The sequence below is a fragment of the Stegostoma tigrinum genome, chromosome 25 (assembly GCF_030684315.1).
Source record: "Stegostoma tigrinum isolate sSteTig4 chromosome 25, sSteTig4.hap1, whole genome shotgun sequence".
In the NCBI taxonomy this organism is placed as follows: domain Eukaryota; kingdom Metazoa; phylum Chordata; class Chondrichthyes; order Orectolobiformes; family Stegostomatidae; genus Stegostoma; species Stegostoma tigrinum.
In genome coordinates, this window is record NC_081378.1 from 21,860,477 (window position 1) to 21,879,170 (window position 18,694).

Consider the following 18,694-nt stretch of genomic DNA (forward strand, 5'->3'; position numbering starts at 1 on the left):
TTTGTCCCCTTCCCCCACTGCACCACACAACCAGCCCAGCTCTTCCCCTCCACCCACTGCATCCCAAAACCAGTCCCACCTGTCTCTGCCTCCCTAACCTGTTCTTCCTCTCACCCATCCCTTCCTCCCATCCCAAGCTGCACCTCCATCTCCTACCTACTAACCTCATCCCACTTCCTCGACCTGTCCGTCTTCCCTGGACTGACCTATCCTCTCCCTACCTCCCCACCTATACTCTCCTCTCCACCTATCTTCTTTTCTCTCCATCTTCGGTCCGCCTCCCCCCTCTCCCTATTTATTCCAGAACCCTCACCCCATCCCCCTCTCTGATGAAGGGTCTAGGCCCGAAACGTCAGCTTTCGTGCTCCTGGGATGCTGCTGGGCCTGCTGTGTTCATCCAGCCTCACATTTTATTATCTGTGTTTGAAAAGCTATTGTCTTATTCTTTTAATTTAAATTTGTGTCAGAGCATGGAGAGGAGAAGAGAAGTACAGTTCATAATAAACTAATTTGACTGGTGTACTGCCTTCTAAATGTACCCACGTAGTTTCTAATGTGCATTAGGAACTCTATTTCTTGTGAGATGCTGGATGTTCCGACTAGATTAATTTTGCAGTTGCTGATAGTGAATTTTGAGGAGGCTTCTGCTGAATCTTCTGATCTGTTCGTAATTTGAGTACAATGTCTTGTCAGATGTTTCACGTGGTGAGCTTGCTGTGTTTGTGCTCCACTTGTGTAGAAAAGAGCCCCTTAAGCTGTTGCTACAGGTCAGTCTCTGATCTGGGCTTTCTGTTACAAGTTGGTCTAAAATGCCCTAGCTTTTAGTTGAGTGTTTCCAGGCGGAAGCTGCTTCTGATCAAAAGCGGGTCATAGTGATTCAAAGATGTAAGGTAAAAACTTATAGTTCCAAAGCATCCTCGGATTAGAGAGAGGACAACATATTTATGAAAATGGATCCCATTAATCTTACCCATCTCTGTATAACCCACAACTCTTGTTAGTCTGGTTTGATGCATTGTACTGTTTATTTTAATCTGGTTTAGTCTAATGCATTATGGTTTCATTTTAACTTAATTTTCATTTCTTTCACAGGAAGTGGTGATGGTCAGGGCCGGATTATCCAACGCTTTCCAGAAAAAGAATGGGAGGACAATCCCTTTCCACAGGGAATTCAGTTGGTTAGTTACAGCAAATACTTACTGTTTTAACTTAATTTTTAAAATGGCATATATTATCAATTCCTCTTTGCTTTTTGTCTACCCTCTTATAATTGGACCCCTCTTATAAAAACAAAATACTGTAAATACTTGAAATTTGAAATAAAAATAAAATGCTGGAAACACTGTCCCATTTCTCCTTGTGTTGTCGAGCCAATGTTAACTGGCAATGAGGTGAGAACAAATGTAGTGATTTCCTGCAAATTTCCCTCCCAGCCAGTGGCACTGTGCATTTGGGCATCTCTCCACAGTCAGGCAGTAATTCAGATCAGAAGACTGCTTCAGTTTTTACTGCTTTCAGTGAAGAAAGTTCTAATAATTGGAAAGATTTTTCAATAGCTCCATAGACGACGAGAATGTTTTTACTGTTTAGATCATTTTCATGTACTGAAGTCTAATATTGAAGCCTTAGTGCTTTTTGAACAGGCATTATTGAACGCCGGCTCGATGCCTCATGCTGTTCTTCGATAATCTAAACTGACTCTGTACTGCAGTATTCAAGGAGGTACTGTGTTTTTCATGTGGTATAAAAATGATAACCTGTTTTTATGTGTGCAGGTGTTTCACTAGACTTTGAGAAACCTTTGGTATTTGAAAAGCGAAAGGGAGTTGCTCTTGTAGAGATCCAGAATAGGCATTATGTGCTGAATTGCCTCCTATTCTGTTGTACTTCTGAACATGTTTCCAGTGCCTTGGGCACATTATTTCTCAACCAACCCCATCAAGTATGTTGTTTTTATCAACTCGCTGCTGTTTGTGTATCCTTGCGCCATAGTCAGTCAGTTCCAAGTGGAGAGATTTTGGGGAAAAGTGCAGACAAAAGATGATTATCCAAACATACTGAAAAAAATGGAGATTTGAGTGATGCAATAGATCTCTTTAAAAATTGTCGTGCAGATAGTTAATAGGAAAGGTAAATTTAATTCTGACGAAGTTGGGTTACAAAGAGCAGAATATGACATGCATTAAAGAGGAGTAATCACTCTAAATGCACAGACTATTAAAATCGCAGCTATCATGTTTCCAATGCATATGGATAGAACTAGAAGATTTGAACCAGGCAGTTACTATCATTTTTATTGCATCTCAGACCGTAAACTGAAATTTAAAGTTAACAAATTAATAATGCTTATTACAATAGTATCCACCACATTTTTCCACATACGCACTGGAGAGGGTTGAACGGGAGATTTACCCAGATGCTTCCTGGGCAATGAAGAGTTTTAGATATGAAGAGAGATTGGATAGACTGCAGCTGCTTTCCTTAGAGCAGGAGAGATTGAGGGAGGCATGAAATTGAAGGGCACAAACAGGAAAGATCTCTTCCCCTTGATAGAGGGATCAGTGACCTGGCTGGGGTTGGGGGGAGGTCTGATTGGAAGCAATTCTGAGGAACAGAATTAATCTGCATATGCACAGATGGGAATTAATCATGGACAGTCAGCATGGTTTTGTAACTGACCAACTTGATTTAATTTTTCAAAGAGGTGACCAGGTGTGTAGATGAGGGCAATATTTTTCATGGAACCTACTTGGACTTCAGCAAGGCTTTTGAAAAGGTCCCACATAGGAGACTGATAGCAAAGGTAACAGCCCATGGGATCCAAGAAAATTTGGCAAATCGGATCCAGTCTTTATGACAATTCACATGGACCCACAATTATTGGCAATAAATAGAATAAATACTGTTACAAATTCTTGGAGTCACTTTATATTTCAAGAATGAAATTTTCAAAAAGTCTTTGCTTTTCTGTTAATTATTTTAACTATTTCTTTGGCCATACCTGCTCAAACATGAAGGCAAATTCCACACTGTCCTTTGGTACATTATCAGTGTCAAGGAAACAATAGAGTTTGAAGTAGAATTTCCATGAATTATCGTCTTGAGAAGTAGCAGTATCCCTGAGTACAAAAATAAGACAACCACAATATTTCTGCAGTCTTTCAGAAAAAAAATTACTGTTCGAAGGAGCTAATGTATTGAACAGTATCAAAATTGCTCCAAAGTTAATTGCAATTCCATAAATCACATCACAGTGTCAACCATACATGGGAGTTTGTGGGGTCACTTAATTTGCGTTGTTGAGGAATAGCATGCATTACTTCAGGTGTACCACAATCAGTCACCTAATCATATTGTTTACATTTTGCCAAAGCAGAGTGGTCAAACATTACGACCTGGCATTGCAAATGTCAATACATCTTCCATTCACATAGCCAAAAATTCTACTGACTCACCCATAGGCTCAGGACGAAATCTCCTGGCTCAAAGAGTCCTGATACCTCCCATTACAGTCACGTCCCTCAGATTTTCTGCTTTTGTCAAACAAGGGAGAAACTACCAGCAACACAACAATTTCTACCTTTCAAGTTATGGTGGCACAAAGAACAGACATGCTACTAATACCAAAATAATCCCCTAAATCACAAAACAAGAACATTGTTACAAAGTGACACAGAAGTAATATGTTGGATTTTGCTGCTGAGATGGGAAGTTTGAATCAGGAGATTTTCTGACTCCACAGACCTGCCGCCACATAAAGGGCCCCTGCAGACACTATTTTGGCCTCGAGGAGGGTTGATATGGTGTTGGGCCAGCTGCAAAACAGAAGTGAACCTGATGCCACTTTATATCTCTTACTAAGGAGTATTTCTTAGCAGTATTTCTTTCAGTTCTAAATGAATGAGTATTTCTCCCAAAGAACACAAATCCATGTCAACACTTCTAAAGAATGCTTGTGAATGCAATGATCAATTTACCTCTGCAGGGCAGAGCCATATGATCACCTGCAATGAAAATTCAAGCCTGACAATGCAGCATCAGACTACTGGAACTGAAACAACACATATTATTTCAAAATTTGTCAATGAAGTAATTCCAGCACCAGGTGATTTTTTTTTAATCCTTGCTCTCCACCTGGAATGGGATTCTTTGTCAATCATGGTTCCTCGAGCAGGTCATTAACCATTTATACATTCTGTATGGAGTGACTCCACAGAAATTGTGGAAGGCACTAGACTACCTACTCCCATGAATTTAGCTGATAAGGGCAAGAGTGCAACCTGCATCCTTCCACTTTTGTTGCATCAACATCACAACAATAGCAAAGATTAGCTAGAAACAGGAATGGAGGTGATGATCTGGAATTGAGGTCTAACCTACCATTAAATGACCCCAAGTCAGCCTGACTTGGTGAAAATCCAATTCGATATTTCAGATAAAGGTTTCTTGTCTTGTTTTGACACTTGACAGCCTGCTGGATTCAGCATTTTGTGCAACAAATTCAGATCAGAAATTCTGTCCCTCTCTTTTATTTATCTGCCCCTACTGTGCAGTCTTAATCATATTTTTCGTGAGTTTCTTTCAAACACAGCCGTTCATTATTCTGCCAGTCACACTTACCCTAGATAAACTTCATTTCTTTGTGGTAATCACTGCCATGTCGCGGCTTTTGGACCATGAAATCTTTTCTTCATTTACCTCACCCTATCACAGACCTTCCATTTTATTCCATCTCATTTTTTTTTGCTCAATGTCCATCTTCCTTCAGTTCTGAAGGTCCTTGGCATGAAAAATTAATTGTTTCTCTGTCCATTGATGCAACAGAGTTGATGCTATTTCCAACATTTTGTTCGCTTTCAACTCTGAAGCAGCACATTCCACATCCTAACAGTTGCACCATAAAAATGTTCATGTCATATTTGCTTCTTTTGCTGTCAATTTAACACTCTCGTCCTTCTGGCAACTGAACCTTAACCCTAACCCAAGATGTGGAAGCATTGGAAAAGATGCAGAGGCGATTTACTAGGATGTTGCCTGGACTAGAGGAAAGGTCTTATGAGGAAAGGTTGAGTGAGCTAGGGTTTTTCTCCTTAGAATGACAAAGGATGAGAGGTAACTTGGTAGAGGGATAGTATAGATACAAACTGATCAGAGGTATACATAGAGTCGACAGCTAGAGACTTTTTCCTAGGGTGGAGGTAACTATTATGAAGGGGCATAGTTTTAAAGTGAGAGGAGGTAGATATGGGGAAACGTCAAAAGTAGGTTCTTTACTCGGAAAGTGGTGGGGGTGCGGAATGCATTGCCGGAGCCAGTAGCAGAGTCAGTCTCATGAGGGACATTTAAACGGCTATTAGATAGGCATATGGATGATAGTATAAGGTAGGGGTGGAGGTTGGATAGACCTTAGGATTAGGGGAAAAGTTTGGCACAACATCGTGGGCTGAAGGGCCTGTATTGTGCTGTATTATTCTATGATAGTGCAGGTCTCAGTAAAAACCATTCTTTTATTACAAAAGATTGGTTAGGCTGCAGTTGCAATGCTCTAGCAATTCTGAATGTTCCATAATAGGAAGAATTCCAAGCAACAGAAACTGTACAGATAGAAATCTTTGAGAGCTGATTCTAGTGACAATAAAGCTCCAATAATCTGGTACTTCCTTAACTAGGTAGTCATTTCCATTTTGGGAAGCTGTTACTAACAGGGTGTCGAAAGGATTAATGGTAGGACCTCCTGTTTATTGTTCGATGAGCATTTGATGCTAACCACTGCCAACATGTGGTTGAGTAGGTTGCTATCATCTTCCTTTTTCTGACTGTCTACAGGACCTGTTCAATTTAACATCTGGAAGAAAGCCCTGAGGTAATGAAACAAGAGACTTTTATCTTAAAAACTATGCAGTTTATTGCATTGTAGCTGTCAGGTACAAGTTAGGTTAGTAAGATTTGTATTGTTACAAAGATTGATGGGTGACTGAGAATAACATAAATCCATAAGACATGGAGGTGGAAGTAAGGCCATTCGGCCCATCAAGCCCACTCCGCCATTTAATCATCCGTCCTCTTTGAGATCTTGGGTTGTTATGACTTTAGCCACCCAAGCCCTTATGCTGTTGCCATATGTGTTGGAGCTGAATACTGTCTTTGGCATCAATCCTTTTAAAAGCTATTATCAACGAAACATTTAGTCTGAATGTTCATGACTTTGATGGAAGCAGACAAATTAGAAGCAAGTAGGCAACTTGGTCTTTTGAGCTAGTTCTGCCTTTCCTTAACACAGCTGATCTAATTTATCTTTCATGTAAAAGGTGAAGTAAACAGGAATGAGGTGAACCGAGAGAGCCTCAAACAAGTACATTTTTTAAACTTGTGAACCTGAGCTCTAGGATGCAGAGAATGCTGGGTGTCTCAGTGTATGAATCTCTCAAGTTTAGTATGCCTTACTAGTAATCAGAAGTCTAAGAATTGTTATGGTTTATTGTGAGGGGAATTGAATACGAGTGTTGTACAGGGCATTGATGAAACTGCATTTGGACGTATTGGTCACTACTTACATAAAGATGTTCATGCATTGGAAACATTTCTGAGATTATTTAGAGTCATAGACCAACACTTGAAATGAGTGGATTTCTATATGAGGAAAGCTTGTACACCTATATCCTGTGGATCTTAGAAGAGTGAGGGGGCACTTATTGAAACATATAAAATCCTGAGGGGACCTGAATGGGCGGGTGTTGAAAGGATGTTTCTGCTTGTGGGAGAATCTGGAACTAGAGGCAATAGTTTAAAGAGAGCGGGGTGTCAATTTAAAACAAATGAGGAATTACTTTTTCTGAAGGTTGCAAGTCTTTGGAATTCCCTCCTTCAAAAGATATAGTGGATGTAGAACCTTTAATTATTTCTAAGGCAGAGCCAGATAAATTCTTGATAAGCAAGGGGGTGAAAGATCACTGCGAATGTGCAGGAATGTAGAATTTAGGTTAAAATCTCAGCCACAACCTTATTGAATGGTGGAGCAGGCTTGAAGGGCCAAGTGGCTTGTATTAGCTTTGTGTTAGATATTTGCTTACTTGCCCCTTGTTTACTAAAAATCTATTCTCCTCTTCCTCTTAAATATTCAAAAATTGTGCTTCCACTGCCTTTCGAGGAAGAAATTTCTTTAGAATTGCAATTATCTGAGAGAGAAGTTTTCCTCTTCAGTCTATAATGGGTATGCCCTAATTTTTAAGCGATGACCTCTAGCAACCCACAAGGGGAAACACCCTTTCAACATGCCAACACATCCATCTTTGTTTACAGGCCCAAACCTTCTCTTAAATGCAATCTGACCAGAGCATTATGCAGCCTTGGCAGTACGTTCTGGCTGTTATTTTGACTCATTCAAAATGAACGCTAATGCTGTATCTGCCTTTCTAACTGCTGAGAGAAGCTGCATTTTAACCTTAAGAGAATCCTGAACAATGACTTAAGTTCCTTTGTGCTTCAGAATTTTGAAGCCTTTCACCATTTAGAAAATACTACTTGCCTCTATTCATGCAGCTAAAGTGCATAACTCCAGACTTTTCCACATTGTCTTCCATCTGCTACTTCTTTGCCCACCCTCTTAGTCTGTCCAAGTCCTTCCGCAGCCTCTGTATTTACTCAGCATTGCCTGTTCCTCCTCTTACCTTATTGTCATGTGAAAACTTAGCATCGATGCCTTCTTTCATCCAGCTTGCTAATATAGAATGTGAATAGTTGTCCCAATCCTGACCCCTGTGGAACTCCGCTCGCCACTGGCTGCTATCTTGAAAAGATCCCTTTATCCCCACTCTCTGCTGTCTGCCAGTCAGCTAATCCTCTAACCGTGCCACAACCTTGCCCTTAACACTATGGCCTGTTAGCTTATTTAGTGGCCTCCTGTCTGGCACCTTGTTAGTAGCTTTCTGAAAATTTGCATAGATCATGTCCACTGGCTCTCCTTTCTCTAAATTGCCCATTACCTCCTCAAAGAATTCTGACAGATTTGTAAGATTTGAAGCCTTATTACTCACTAAAAACCAGAATAACTGCGGATGCTGTAAATAGGAACAAAAACAAAGTTGCTGGAAAAGTACTGCCAGACCTGCTGAATCTGTTAGGGAGGAAGGTTCTGAGGAAGGGTCACCAGACCCAAAATGTTAACTGTTTCTTCCTACTACCAGACCTTATTACTCAGTCCTGTTTTACCATGCACTTCCATTTGCTCTGCAATCTCATCCTTAATAATGGACGCTAAAATCTTACCAATAACTGAGGGCAGGATAACTGGCCCATAGTTCCCTGTCTTCTGCCTATTTCCCTTCTTGATCAGGGCTGTTATTTTGGCCATTTTCCAGTGCTCTGAATCAGACGGTGATGGTAGAAGGATGTTTCTATAACTGGAAGTCTGTTTCTAGAGGGGTAAGGGGATTTGTGAGAGAAAAAATTGTAGAGGCTAGAGTCAGTGTCAATACAGTGTGGAACTGGAGGAACACAGCAGGTTAGGCAGGATCAGACCAAGAGAGTCAACATTTCAGGCCTACGCCTTCATCAGGATTCGTTAAAGGTTCTAGGCCTGAAACGTCAACACTCCTCTTCCTCTGATGCTGCCTCACCTGCTGTTTTCCTCCAGCTCCACACTGTATTGACACTGGGTGAGGGGATCAGTTTGCTCACTTGGTTGATGGCTGGTTAGTGATGCTGTGGGTTCACTTCCTGTACTGGCTGAGGCTACCATGTAAGCCCTGCTTTCTGAACCTTGCCCTTTGCCTAAATTGTGGTGACTGTCAGATTAAACCCACTGTCAGTTATCTCTCTCCGAGAGGAGCCCTGTAGTCCCCTGAGACTATGACGACTTTATCGTTACCAATGCAGTGAGGTTCTGCTAACTCGGTGCTAGGGCCATTCTGTTTATGGTGTGAAATCATGAGTTGGACTTATGTGTAGTAATTATGATGAAGAAGTTCACAGATGATACAAAAATTTGTTGAGTAGTAACAAGTGAGGAGGATGGCTGTAAACTGCAGATTTAGACTGCATTAACTGGTTGGTCAGATGGGCAGAGCAGTGCAAATAGAATTCAACCTGGAAAAATATGAGTTCATGCACTTGAGTGCTTACAAGGCAAGTGATTGCACAATGAATGTTAAGACCCTGGAAAGTACTGAAGATCAGAGCAACCTTGGTATTAACGTCCACCAACATCTGAACGTAGCAGGTGAATAAGATGGTTTAAAAAGACAAAGAGGATACTTTGATAACAAGGTGTAGAGGCCAAAGCCAGGCAGCATTAGAAGAACAGGAAAGCTGACGTTTTGGGTCTGGACCCTTCTTCAAAAATGGGGGAGCGGAAGGGGATTCTGAAATAAATAGGGAGAGAAGGAGAGGCACATGGAAGATGGATAAAGGACAAGGTAGGTGGAGAGGAGACAAACAGGTCAGAGACATGGGTGGAGCCAGTAAAAGTGAGTGTAGGTGGGGATAGGTCAGTCAAAGCAGGACGGACAGGTCAAGGAGGTGGGAGCAGGGCTTGTGGTGGGAGAGAGGATGGACAGCTTAGGGAGGCGGGGAAGAACTAGGCTGGTTTTGGGATGCGGTCAGGGGAGGGGAGATTTTGAAGCTTGTGAAGTCCACATTGATAATTGGGCTGCAGGTTTCCCAAGTGAAACAGGAGGCGCTGTTCCTGCAACTTTCAGGTGGAATTGTTGTGGCACTGGAGGAGGCCCAGGATGGACATGTCATCCAAGGAGTGGGAGGAGGAATTGAAATGGTTCGTGACTGGGGGGTGCAGTCGTCTGTCACAACCCGAGTGTTGGTGTTCCTCAAAGCGGTCCCCAAGCCTCCGCTTGGTTTCCCCGATGTGGCCTCCTCTACATCAGGAACAGTGGATACAGTATACCACGTTAGCAGATGAACATCTGTTTGATGTGGAAGGTCTTCTTGGTTTTATAGAAATGGGGGAGGGGAAGGGGATTCTGAAATAAATAGGGAGGGGGGGGGAGGTGGATGGAAGATGGATAAAGGAGAATTTTTCAGAAATGTGGGGAGGGGAAGGTTCATCCAGCTCTACACCTTGTTATCTTATGCTGCTTGGCCTGCTGTATTCATCCAACTCTACATTTTGTTATCTCAGATTCTCCAGCATTGGCATTTCCCACTCTCTATAAAGGATGCTTCCTTTTATCAGCTAAGGTGCAGAATACAAGTGCAAGGAAGTTTTGCTGAAATTGTGTGAAATGCTGGTGAGACCCCAACTGGAGTATTGCAAGTTGTTCTGGTCACCGTGCCATAGGAATGGTGTGATTGCATTAGTGAGATTGCAGTGAAGAATGACCATAGTGTTGCCTGGGGTGTTGGGTCTGTGCTGTGAGAAAAGATTGGTTAAGCTAGGTTTGTTTTCCTTGGTGTAGCAAAAGTTGAGAGAAGACCTGACAGAGGTGCACAAGATTGAGGAGCACAGATAGGGTAAATTGGAAGGCACCTTTTCCATTAGTAGAGGACATAAATTTAAGAGATAGAAGGCTGAGTGAGTTTTCATTGAGGATGCTGGAGTCTGGAACTCTGCCTACAATGGTGGTCAATTCAAAAACATTCATTACTTATAACCAGTGTTTTGATATACACTTGTGTTGCCATAGCCTCCAGGACTCTAGGCCAAAAGCTGGAAAAAGGGATGAGTTTGATCAGATCATTGTTACCCAGTGGGGCCATGATGGGCCTCCTATGCGCTGTAAACATCTCATCAAATGATCTGGAAATCAAAGTACAGCAAATCCATCCAAAGTGCATGTTATTTTCTCAATGAATTCCAAAAATTTAGTTAAACATTTGACTTCTACAAAACCACGTTGACTCCGAATGATCAGCTCAAACTTACCTAGGTGCCTTTCTGTAAAGACGTTAGCAGCTTTTAAAATCTTTCCTATTATCAATGTTAAACTGGTTTGTAGTTTTCTGCTTTGTTTTCCTCCCTTTATGAATCAAGGATTTTCATTTATTATTTTACAATCTAATTGGACTTACCTTGAGTCTCAGAAACTTGGGAAAATTAAAGCCAGCACATTAACCAACTCATCAGATAATGTCTTTTTGAAGTTTCTAGGATAAAGCCCATCCAGATTAAAACTTCTCATTGGTAGGTCCAATAGTTTGCTCAGTATAACTTCCCTGGTGATAAACTTTCTTGCATCACTCCTTACCTTCCATTTCCTGGTTAACAACTGTTTTTGGGATGTTACCTTACTCTAGTGACGATTGATGCAAAATGTCTACTCAGTTTATCTGCCACTTTTTATTAATTCCCCAGATACTCATTTAATAGGAAGCAATTCTGTCTTTTTATACAATGTTCATTGAAACTCATTTTCATTCTTAAAAATTTATTTCTGAGATGTGGGTTTCGCTGGCCAGGCCAGCATTTGTTGCCGGGATAACAAGGTGGAGAACTGGTTGAACACAGCGGATCAAGCAGCATCAGAGGACCAGGAAGGCTGACATTATGGGCCTCGATCGTCCTTCAGAAAATCTAGGCCTGAAATGTCAGTCTTCCTGCTCCTCTGATGCTGCTTGGCCTGCTGAGTTCATCCAGCTCTACACTTTGTTACGTCAGATTCTTCAGCATCTGCAGTTCCTGCTATCTCTGAAACAACATTTATTGCCGATTGCTAATTGCCAAGGGGATAGTTAAGAGTCAACCACACGTTGTAGGCTCAGAATTGCAGTGAGGCCAGACCAAGTAAATATACTGGATTCCAGTCCGGAAAGGGCATTAGTGAACCAGATGTGTTCTTATCACAATCGACAGTGGCCATGGTCGCCATTCAGACTTGCTTTTTATTCCAGAAATTTTTTATTGAAATCAATTTTCTCCATCTGCTATGGTGGGATTCAAACCTGGAATGTTCCCCAGAATGCTAGCCTGAGGTTGTGAATTACTAATCTAATGATATTACTACTGTCCCATTGCCTCCGCACGGCTAACTTTCTTTTGAATTCTTAATTTTTCTCTCCTCATTAATCTTTTAATCATTCTTTGCAGTTGTTTAATAGTCTGTCCAGCATTCTGATCTGTCACCCATTTTTGCTCAATTGCTATATTAAAAATTTCTTACGATCTTAAATTTTTTTAATTAATCAAGGACCAAGCCTGAGATCAGGAAATGAGTGGCTTTGATGGATTTCAGACTGTTAGTGAGCAGCTTATTGCTAACTAAGTGCTGCTTGATAACACTTGATAGCATTGGCTAGCTCTGATTTCTCAATGCCCAATGCTAGTTTTGAACATACTATTCTCTCCAAAAACATGAATGTAAATTTAAGCATACCTTGATCAGGGCAGTGGAGGGTCCAAGGCTGGGAAGCACGCATTGTACTTAAGGTTTCCGTGCAAATCTACGTGCTCGCTGCCTCTTTGTTTCTGCTAATCTTATGGCCTAACTCAGCTGCACCCTCAATCCCTTTCTTTTCAGTCTCTGCCCCATTCTCTGTGTGCCCCCTGCTCTCCTTGCACACACATTCTGCTGCCTTTCTGAACTCCATTTTTAAAAATTTCTTGTTCTTGTCAGATCCTTTTCACTGTCACTCGCAGTCTCCTGTTGCTTTCTCCACTTTGTTCTCCCTTCGAGAATACCATTATCTATTTACTGTTCAAATTTTATTTTTTTCTGTGTATCTTTAGCTTGTTACCCAAATTTTGTAACAGCTACTCCTCTTGGCCCAGCCCTCAAATTTGCAGATGTGTGAATATCTGTCATTTAGCAACATCTAATTTCTAGGCTTTCAGATCAGTGTTTCACCATTTGGTAATGTTGGTATAAAGAAACTAATTTTACATTTTCTCTTGCTCAACTGTTCCGTGTTCTTTCTTTTTCCTTACAGTTCTGTCAGCCAAGTGGATGGCATTTGGTTCTCGAAAGGAAATCTCCAAACTTCTTTGTGGCAGTCTTAACTGATATCAACTCGGAGAGGCATTATTGTGCATGCTTCACCTTTTGGGAAGCAGTTGAGAGTTCTCAGGTAAAGATACCAAAAAAAATGCAGAATTCTTGCATGTCTGTTTCTTGTGTCCCCTGTCTCATGCTATGACTGTTGTAGTATCTTCTGCAAATGCTAAATGCTGCTAAGGTTTGACTGAGGAACAAAAACCAACGTTGCAGGAAAAGCTCAACAGGTCTGTCTGTCTCACTGGACCCGAAACGCTAACTCTGTTTTCTCCTCCACAGATGCTGCCAGATCCTGCTAATCTTTTCCAGCAACTTTGGGTTTTGTTCCTGATTTACAGCATCCACAGTTCTTTTGGTTTTTGTAAGGTTTGACTGAGTGTTTGCATCGAGAAGCAGATGTTCTACGTGTCAATTCTTGCTGTGTGGACAAAGATGGTGCAAATTGTTTATTCAGTTTTGAAAGCTGTTTCATTGTAGAGTACTTTGAAAGACTCAAAGCCAGGAATCCCACAGTTTTCCTTTTATTACTGACTTCCCACATCCAGACAACTTAAGAATTATAACACTTCTCTTGCCATCCTGTATGACGAGATGCAGACCCTGTGACTTTCTTGGTACACGTGAAGAAATTTCATATCCAGTTTTACTTTAGGTGTTACTGTCTTATCAAATGCATTAGATTAGACTCCAGCCAGAATTCACTTATGGTTTTCTGTTATTTTGTAAATAAACACCCGGACTCCTTCATTAAGTTCTGGTAGATCTGTTTTCAAATTAGTGGATTAGATTCCATTTTGAAACTTTCTGTCAGTTACCTATTCCATATAAGCTATTAAAACCCCTCAAGTCGCCAGGTGCCTGTTCAGTGTAAGATATGCACACCCATTTAAAAGCTTTGTGCTTTACTGTATTTTGTGTTAATCTCTGCTTGAATTGTTTCTTTAGCCCCAGAAGAACCATACTAATGGTTTCGATGATGAAGACTCTAAATTTGCCCAGGCCCCACAATTATTTGCTCCAAAGAGTCTGGTTCTGGTCTCGCAGTTGGATTACACAGAGGTATTCAGGGTAAGAGCCTAGTGGAATAGGAGGGAAGTTGCATTTTTAATACTGTTTATGAAACCTTTGATATGTTTTATTGTTTCAAGGGCAATATGATGTTCTTAAATGCTGTGAACATAATGTGGAGTGAATGTGGCAGTCATTTTGGTCAATGAAAAAAATGCCATGAGCAGATGAGTGACAAATAACAGATCTGTTATTCTTGTAAAAATAAGCACAACATTGCTGACAGTGCACCTTAAATTTAGCAAACATTCAAGTGCCCTTTGTGGAAGTATCATACGTAATTGGTTATATTTTCTTGGCTTGATGTATTGAAAAAATAATGAGGTTGATGACCTTGAAGAGAGAGGTAGAAAATTTGACTATGGTTAGAAATTCTGGAGCATTGGACTCGAGTGGCTGAAGCATTGCCACTCCAAGTGTAGTAATGTAAATTGAATGCACAGTAAGGCCAGAATTGGAAAAATGCAGAAGTTATGGACCTTTGCATGCGCAAGTTAGAGAGATGGGGGAGCATTCCTAAAACATTTACAAGTAACAAGGCGTTTAGATTCAGGTTAGCAAATACGCCGGATGAACTAACCAAACTTATTGAGAGTTAGAATACAGGTAGTAGAGTTTCAACTGAACTTGTAGTTTATGGAGGGTAGAAAATGAGATCAACCAGGAGAGCATTAGAATAGACTAACTTAGAGATGAAACAGTCATTAATGAAGATTTCAACACAGCTGAGCTGTGACTGCGGTAGAAATGAGCTCCATTCTCCATATCCAGACATGCCATTGCATCTTAAATGCTGCTTCTGTTGTGACCATTCATGATTTGGGCCATTTGAAGGACTTTACCTGTGACTGTGTCTGTTACACGTATGTAGATACTGGAAGTGGTATCTTTGCCTTGGATCAGGGAGATAGTGAGAGAAGGTCAGGAGGTTTCATACTGAATATTATGTAGCTGACAATGGTGATGCCTTATTTGCAACAGGATGATGTGGTGTGTGAAAGTAATGTGATCCTTGATCTTTAATCTCTTGGGGTGTCTTTTTTTCCTCTTGTGCAGAATTGTCTGGGACTCATCTACACAATTTACATTGATAGCCTGAATTTTCCATTGGAGACAGTGATTGGAAACCTGTTAACTTGCATCATCCCTATCACAGGAGGATCTCAGGTTGGTCTGAGAGCAATATTTTACTCTCACTTTTCATTGATAAATCCCTGTGGTGAGAGAAATGAGTGAAGGGTAGAAGAAATAATTGATTTGGATTAAAAGCCTGGAGTACATCATTGAGCAGTTGTAGATTGCCTGAAGTAATTGGATTTTCTTCCTTCCTAAGAAACATAGCCAATCTCGATGTATGGAACATGTGTGGGTGCAACTGCTAGTAGTTCAGTGCTTGGCTAGTGTAATGTGAAGGCTAAGCACTAACCCAAGAGTGAATTGGGAGAAGAATTGAAAGATCAAAGGGTCACACCACTGAGGATGTATTAAACAAGTCCAACATGCTGTTAAATCTTTGAACAGTTAATTCTTTGAAAGAATATTTCGGCCTAGGAAAGAATCCATTGCAGATTCACCATAATTTTATCAGGACCATTAGAGTTAGATTAAAAGGAGCAATTGTGTAAAGAGTTGTATTTCCCAGAATAAAGAGGGTAACTAAAGTCAACTAGATCAACAATTAGCTTATTTACTGCTGAAACTGGTTTGAAAAGCAGAATGCCCCCTTCTTTCTCTGCACAGCCCCCATGCCTATAATAATAGATGAGATAACAAATTATTATAAATTATTATTATATATGATATAAATTATCCATAGAATCAAAGATTATGGGAATAAGAAAGGAAGATGATTGTGAGGAATGTCAGATCAACTGTCATCATCTTGAATGACAGAACAGGCTTGAAGGGCTGAATGATATACTCCTATTCCTATTTCTTATGGTTTGTCTAACTGTTAAATTTGATGTTCTGTCCCCATTTGAAGAAGAAAGTTTTCTCTGTTGCTGCACCTAGTTGAATCACACCAGCTCGAGTGTGTTGGTCAAATATTTTCTTACAATTCCTGCTTGTTTACCTTCTCAGAGAACCGTCTCACTGGGTGCGGGTGATCGTCAGGTGATACAGACCCCTATCAATGATGCTCTACCTGTCAGTGGTTGCAGTGTTGCCTTGTTACTCAAGCAGCTTGGTACGTATCTGAATTCCGTGTGTATCATTACGCTGTATCATTCTGGCTGCTGAATAGGATCATGCTGCTGTATGGGTCTTTAATATGCTCAAATTCCATTGATGCTGGCTCCAACTGCCTGCAACATGTTAATTCATTTCTACACCGTGAAAAGAAACTGTTGGAAATATTCAAGTTGGGCAGCAGCTGTGGTGAAAGAAACCAAGCCAGTGTTTTAGATTGGTAAGCCTCTGTTAAGTCTTCAGCCTGATGAATGATCTCAGTTTCTCTCTCCACAGACATTGCCAGGTCAGTTGAGTATTTCCAATATTTTCTGTTTTTATTTCAGATTTCCAGCATCTACAATACTTTTCTGTTCAATTCCACAACCTGCTTCAAATAAATGAGTAAAAGAGTGTTTTCTACACCTTTGTTTGCACTACCCCTTGTTTTAATCATATCACACCCTTTCTGATCAAATGATCTGACACCATCATGTCAACTAGTGTAGACTGCCCAGATCACAAACAGCGCAGGATTGAAATGGCTCAGTTACTGGAGGCCCTTTTTTTCCCCTCAACCAAGGGGGCCTCTGTCTGGGAATAGAACTCAGAACCCCTGAAGGCGCCCACTTCTCCTGTTGTAGCTTCTTTCTCTCCTATCACCCCTATATTTCACCCATCTTCCTTGGTCTCTCCTTTCTATCACCACTTTTACACTGTAGAACCTCTGCCCTGATATTTATCGAGGAAATGGATAATTTGGTTGGAATTTGAGGTGTTGTTGATGTTTTATCCTGTACTTTTTAAGAACTAAAATGTTGGAGCTGCATTCATTCAGACAAGTGAGGAGTGTTCCATCATAATCCTGGGTTGTATCTTTTGAATGATGGAAAGGCCTGGGCAAGTGAATTCCTCACTGATAACCCATCACTTTAATACTGTAGTTTATATTGTCTTTTTACGTTCTTCATTCCAAAATGCATCCCTTCAGCACCATGCACTTAATTTCATTTAGCCTACGTTGCCTGTTTGTCTAGTCTGTGTCTATCTAATTTGGAATATAAATGATCATTCAGGTCTTTCTGTTTATGCTTGTTCTCTAAATGATCTACCCTATTAGTCCCTTTCCCTGTTCCTTCAAAAAGTCCAGAATTTTCTTTATCCAGTTTTGTTCTGTAAGTAATTATAGAATCCACTCCTCCACTCTTCAAGGCAATGCATTCTAAATTACTTGGAGACAGCAAGAACTGCAGATGCGGGAGTCAGAGATATCACGGTGTGGAGCTAGACAGATGCAGCAAGCCAGGCAGCCCCAGAAGAGCAGGAAAGTTGATGTTTCAGGTCAGGACCCTTCTTCAGAAAATGAAGAAGGGTCCTGACCTGAAACATCAACCTCCCTGCTCCTCTAATGCTGCCTGGCCTGCTGTGTGCCTGCAGCTTCGCACTCTGTCGCATTCTAAATGACTGTATTTTGCTAATTCCCTTTAAGTTCTTTCAGGAAACATTTTCTCTCTCTTTCTTTTCTCAAAACTTCTAAATATTTGAAAATCTCCTCCAAATATTTTCAAATTCCACTGGCTTTGTAGAACACCCTAACTTTTCCAGTCATTCCAGGCAATTACAATTTATCACATTTGCACCTTTCATGTTAGCTCCATTGTTCGTGTTAACTACGTTCACATTCAGGTCTTCATATCAATCCCTGGGGGACACCGCCACATTCTTACCACCAGTCCAAAAAGCAGCCATTCAGCATAGCCACCTACAAAAACAAAATGTTGTTGATCCTGGAAATCTGAAATAAATCAGGATCCTGGAAGCTCTTAGGTCAGGCAGACCCTCTGGTGAGGAAGTAAGTTGACTTTCCAGGTTAATTACTTTAATTGTAAAGGGAAGAAGTTAGAGACATAACATAGGAAACATAAAAGATAGGAGCAGGAGGTTGCCATTTGGCCCTTCGAGCCTGCTCCACCATCCTTCATAATCATGGCTGATTTTCCAACTCAATAGCCTAATCCTGCTTTCTCCTCATAATCTTTGATCCCTTTCACCCCATATGCTGTATCTAGTCTGTGATGTGGTGAAAGCAGTTGTTTACTACTATGTTTATTTACTGTTTTTACCAAATTTGGATCCAAACTGCCATACCCCTTTAATATTTACTCTGCCTGCTCCTTGCAGTGCCGTCAGCTTGCTCACATGTTAATGACAGTGTGTTGGGAAATGTTTCTTTAGATTTATTGGGGCAAAGATGTCTCACTCATTTTGAGTTTATTGTTCAAATTGAGCTCATATTGTTGCTTCTTGTTTGAGCAAATGTAATTTCTTGCTTTTGTTTTTGCTGAATTGGAAGTTTGATGGTTAGGGTGTCTGAATTTGAAAAATGTTGATTTTTCAGGTTGCCATTGCTTAATTTGTTCTGCAGACAATATAATGGTTAGACTTGAACATTATTGATGCTGTTGAATTGGGTTGGCACTTTATATTTACTTTGTAGTGAACTTGTAAAATGGTTC

General features: G+C 40.7%; 1 protein-coding gene across 5 annotated transcripts in view; it reads left to right on the top strand.

Moving 5' to 3' along the window:
* The window catches only part of sbf1 (SET binding factor 1), a 250,244-nt gene that overhangs the window by 121,762 nt on the left and 109,788 nt on the right, over positions 1-18,694 (top strand). For all 5 annotated transcript variants that reach the window (XM_059654534.1, XM_059654533.1, XM_059654536.1 and 2 more), the window contains exons 2-6: positions 1,093-1,178; positions 12,877-13,014; positions 13,887-14,009; positions 15,066-15,176; positions 16,092-16,197. In XM_059654534.1, coding sequence (XP_059510517.1) covers positions 1,093-1,178; positions 12,877-13,014; positions 13,887-14,009; positions 15,066-15,176; positions 16,092-16,197 — 564 coding nt within the window. The remainder of the gene's footprint in view (positions 1-1,092; positions 1,179-12,876; positions 13,015-13,886; positions 14,010-15,065; positions 15,177-16,091; positions 16,198-18,694) is intronic.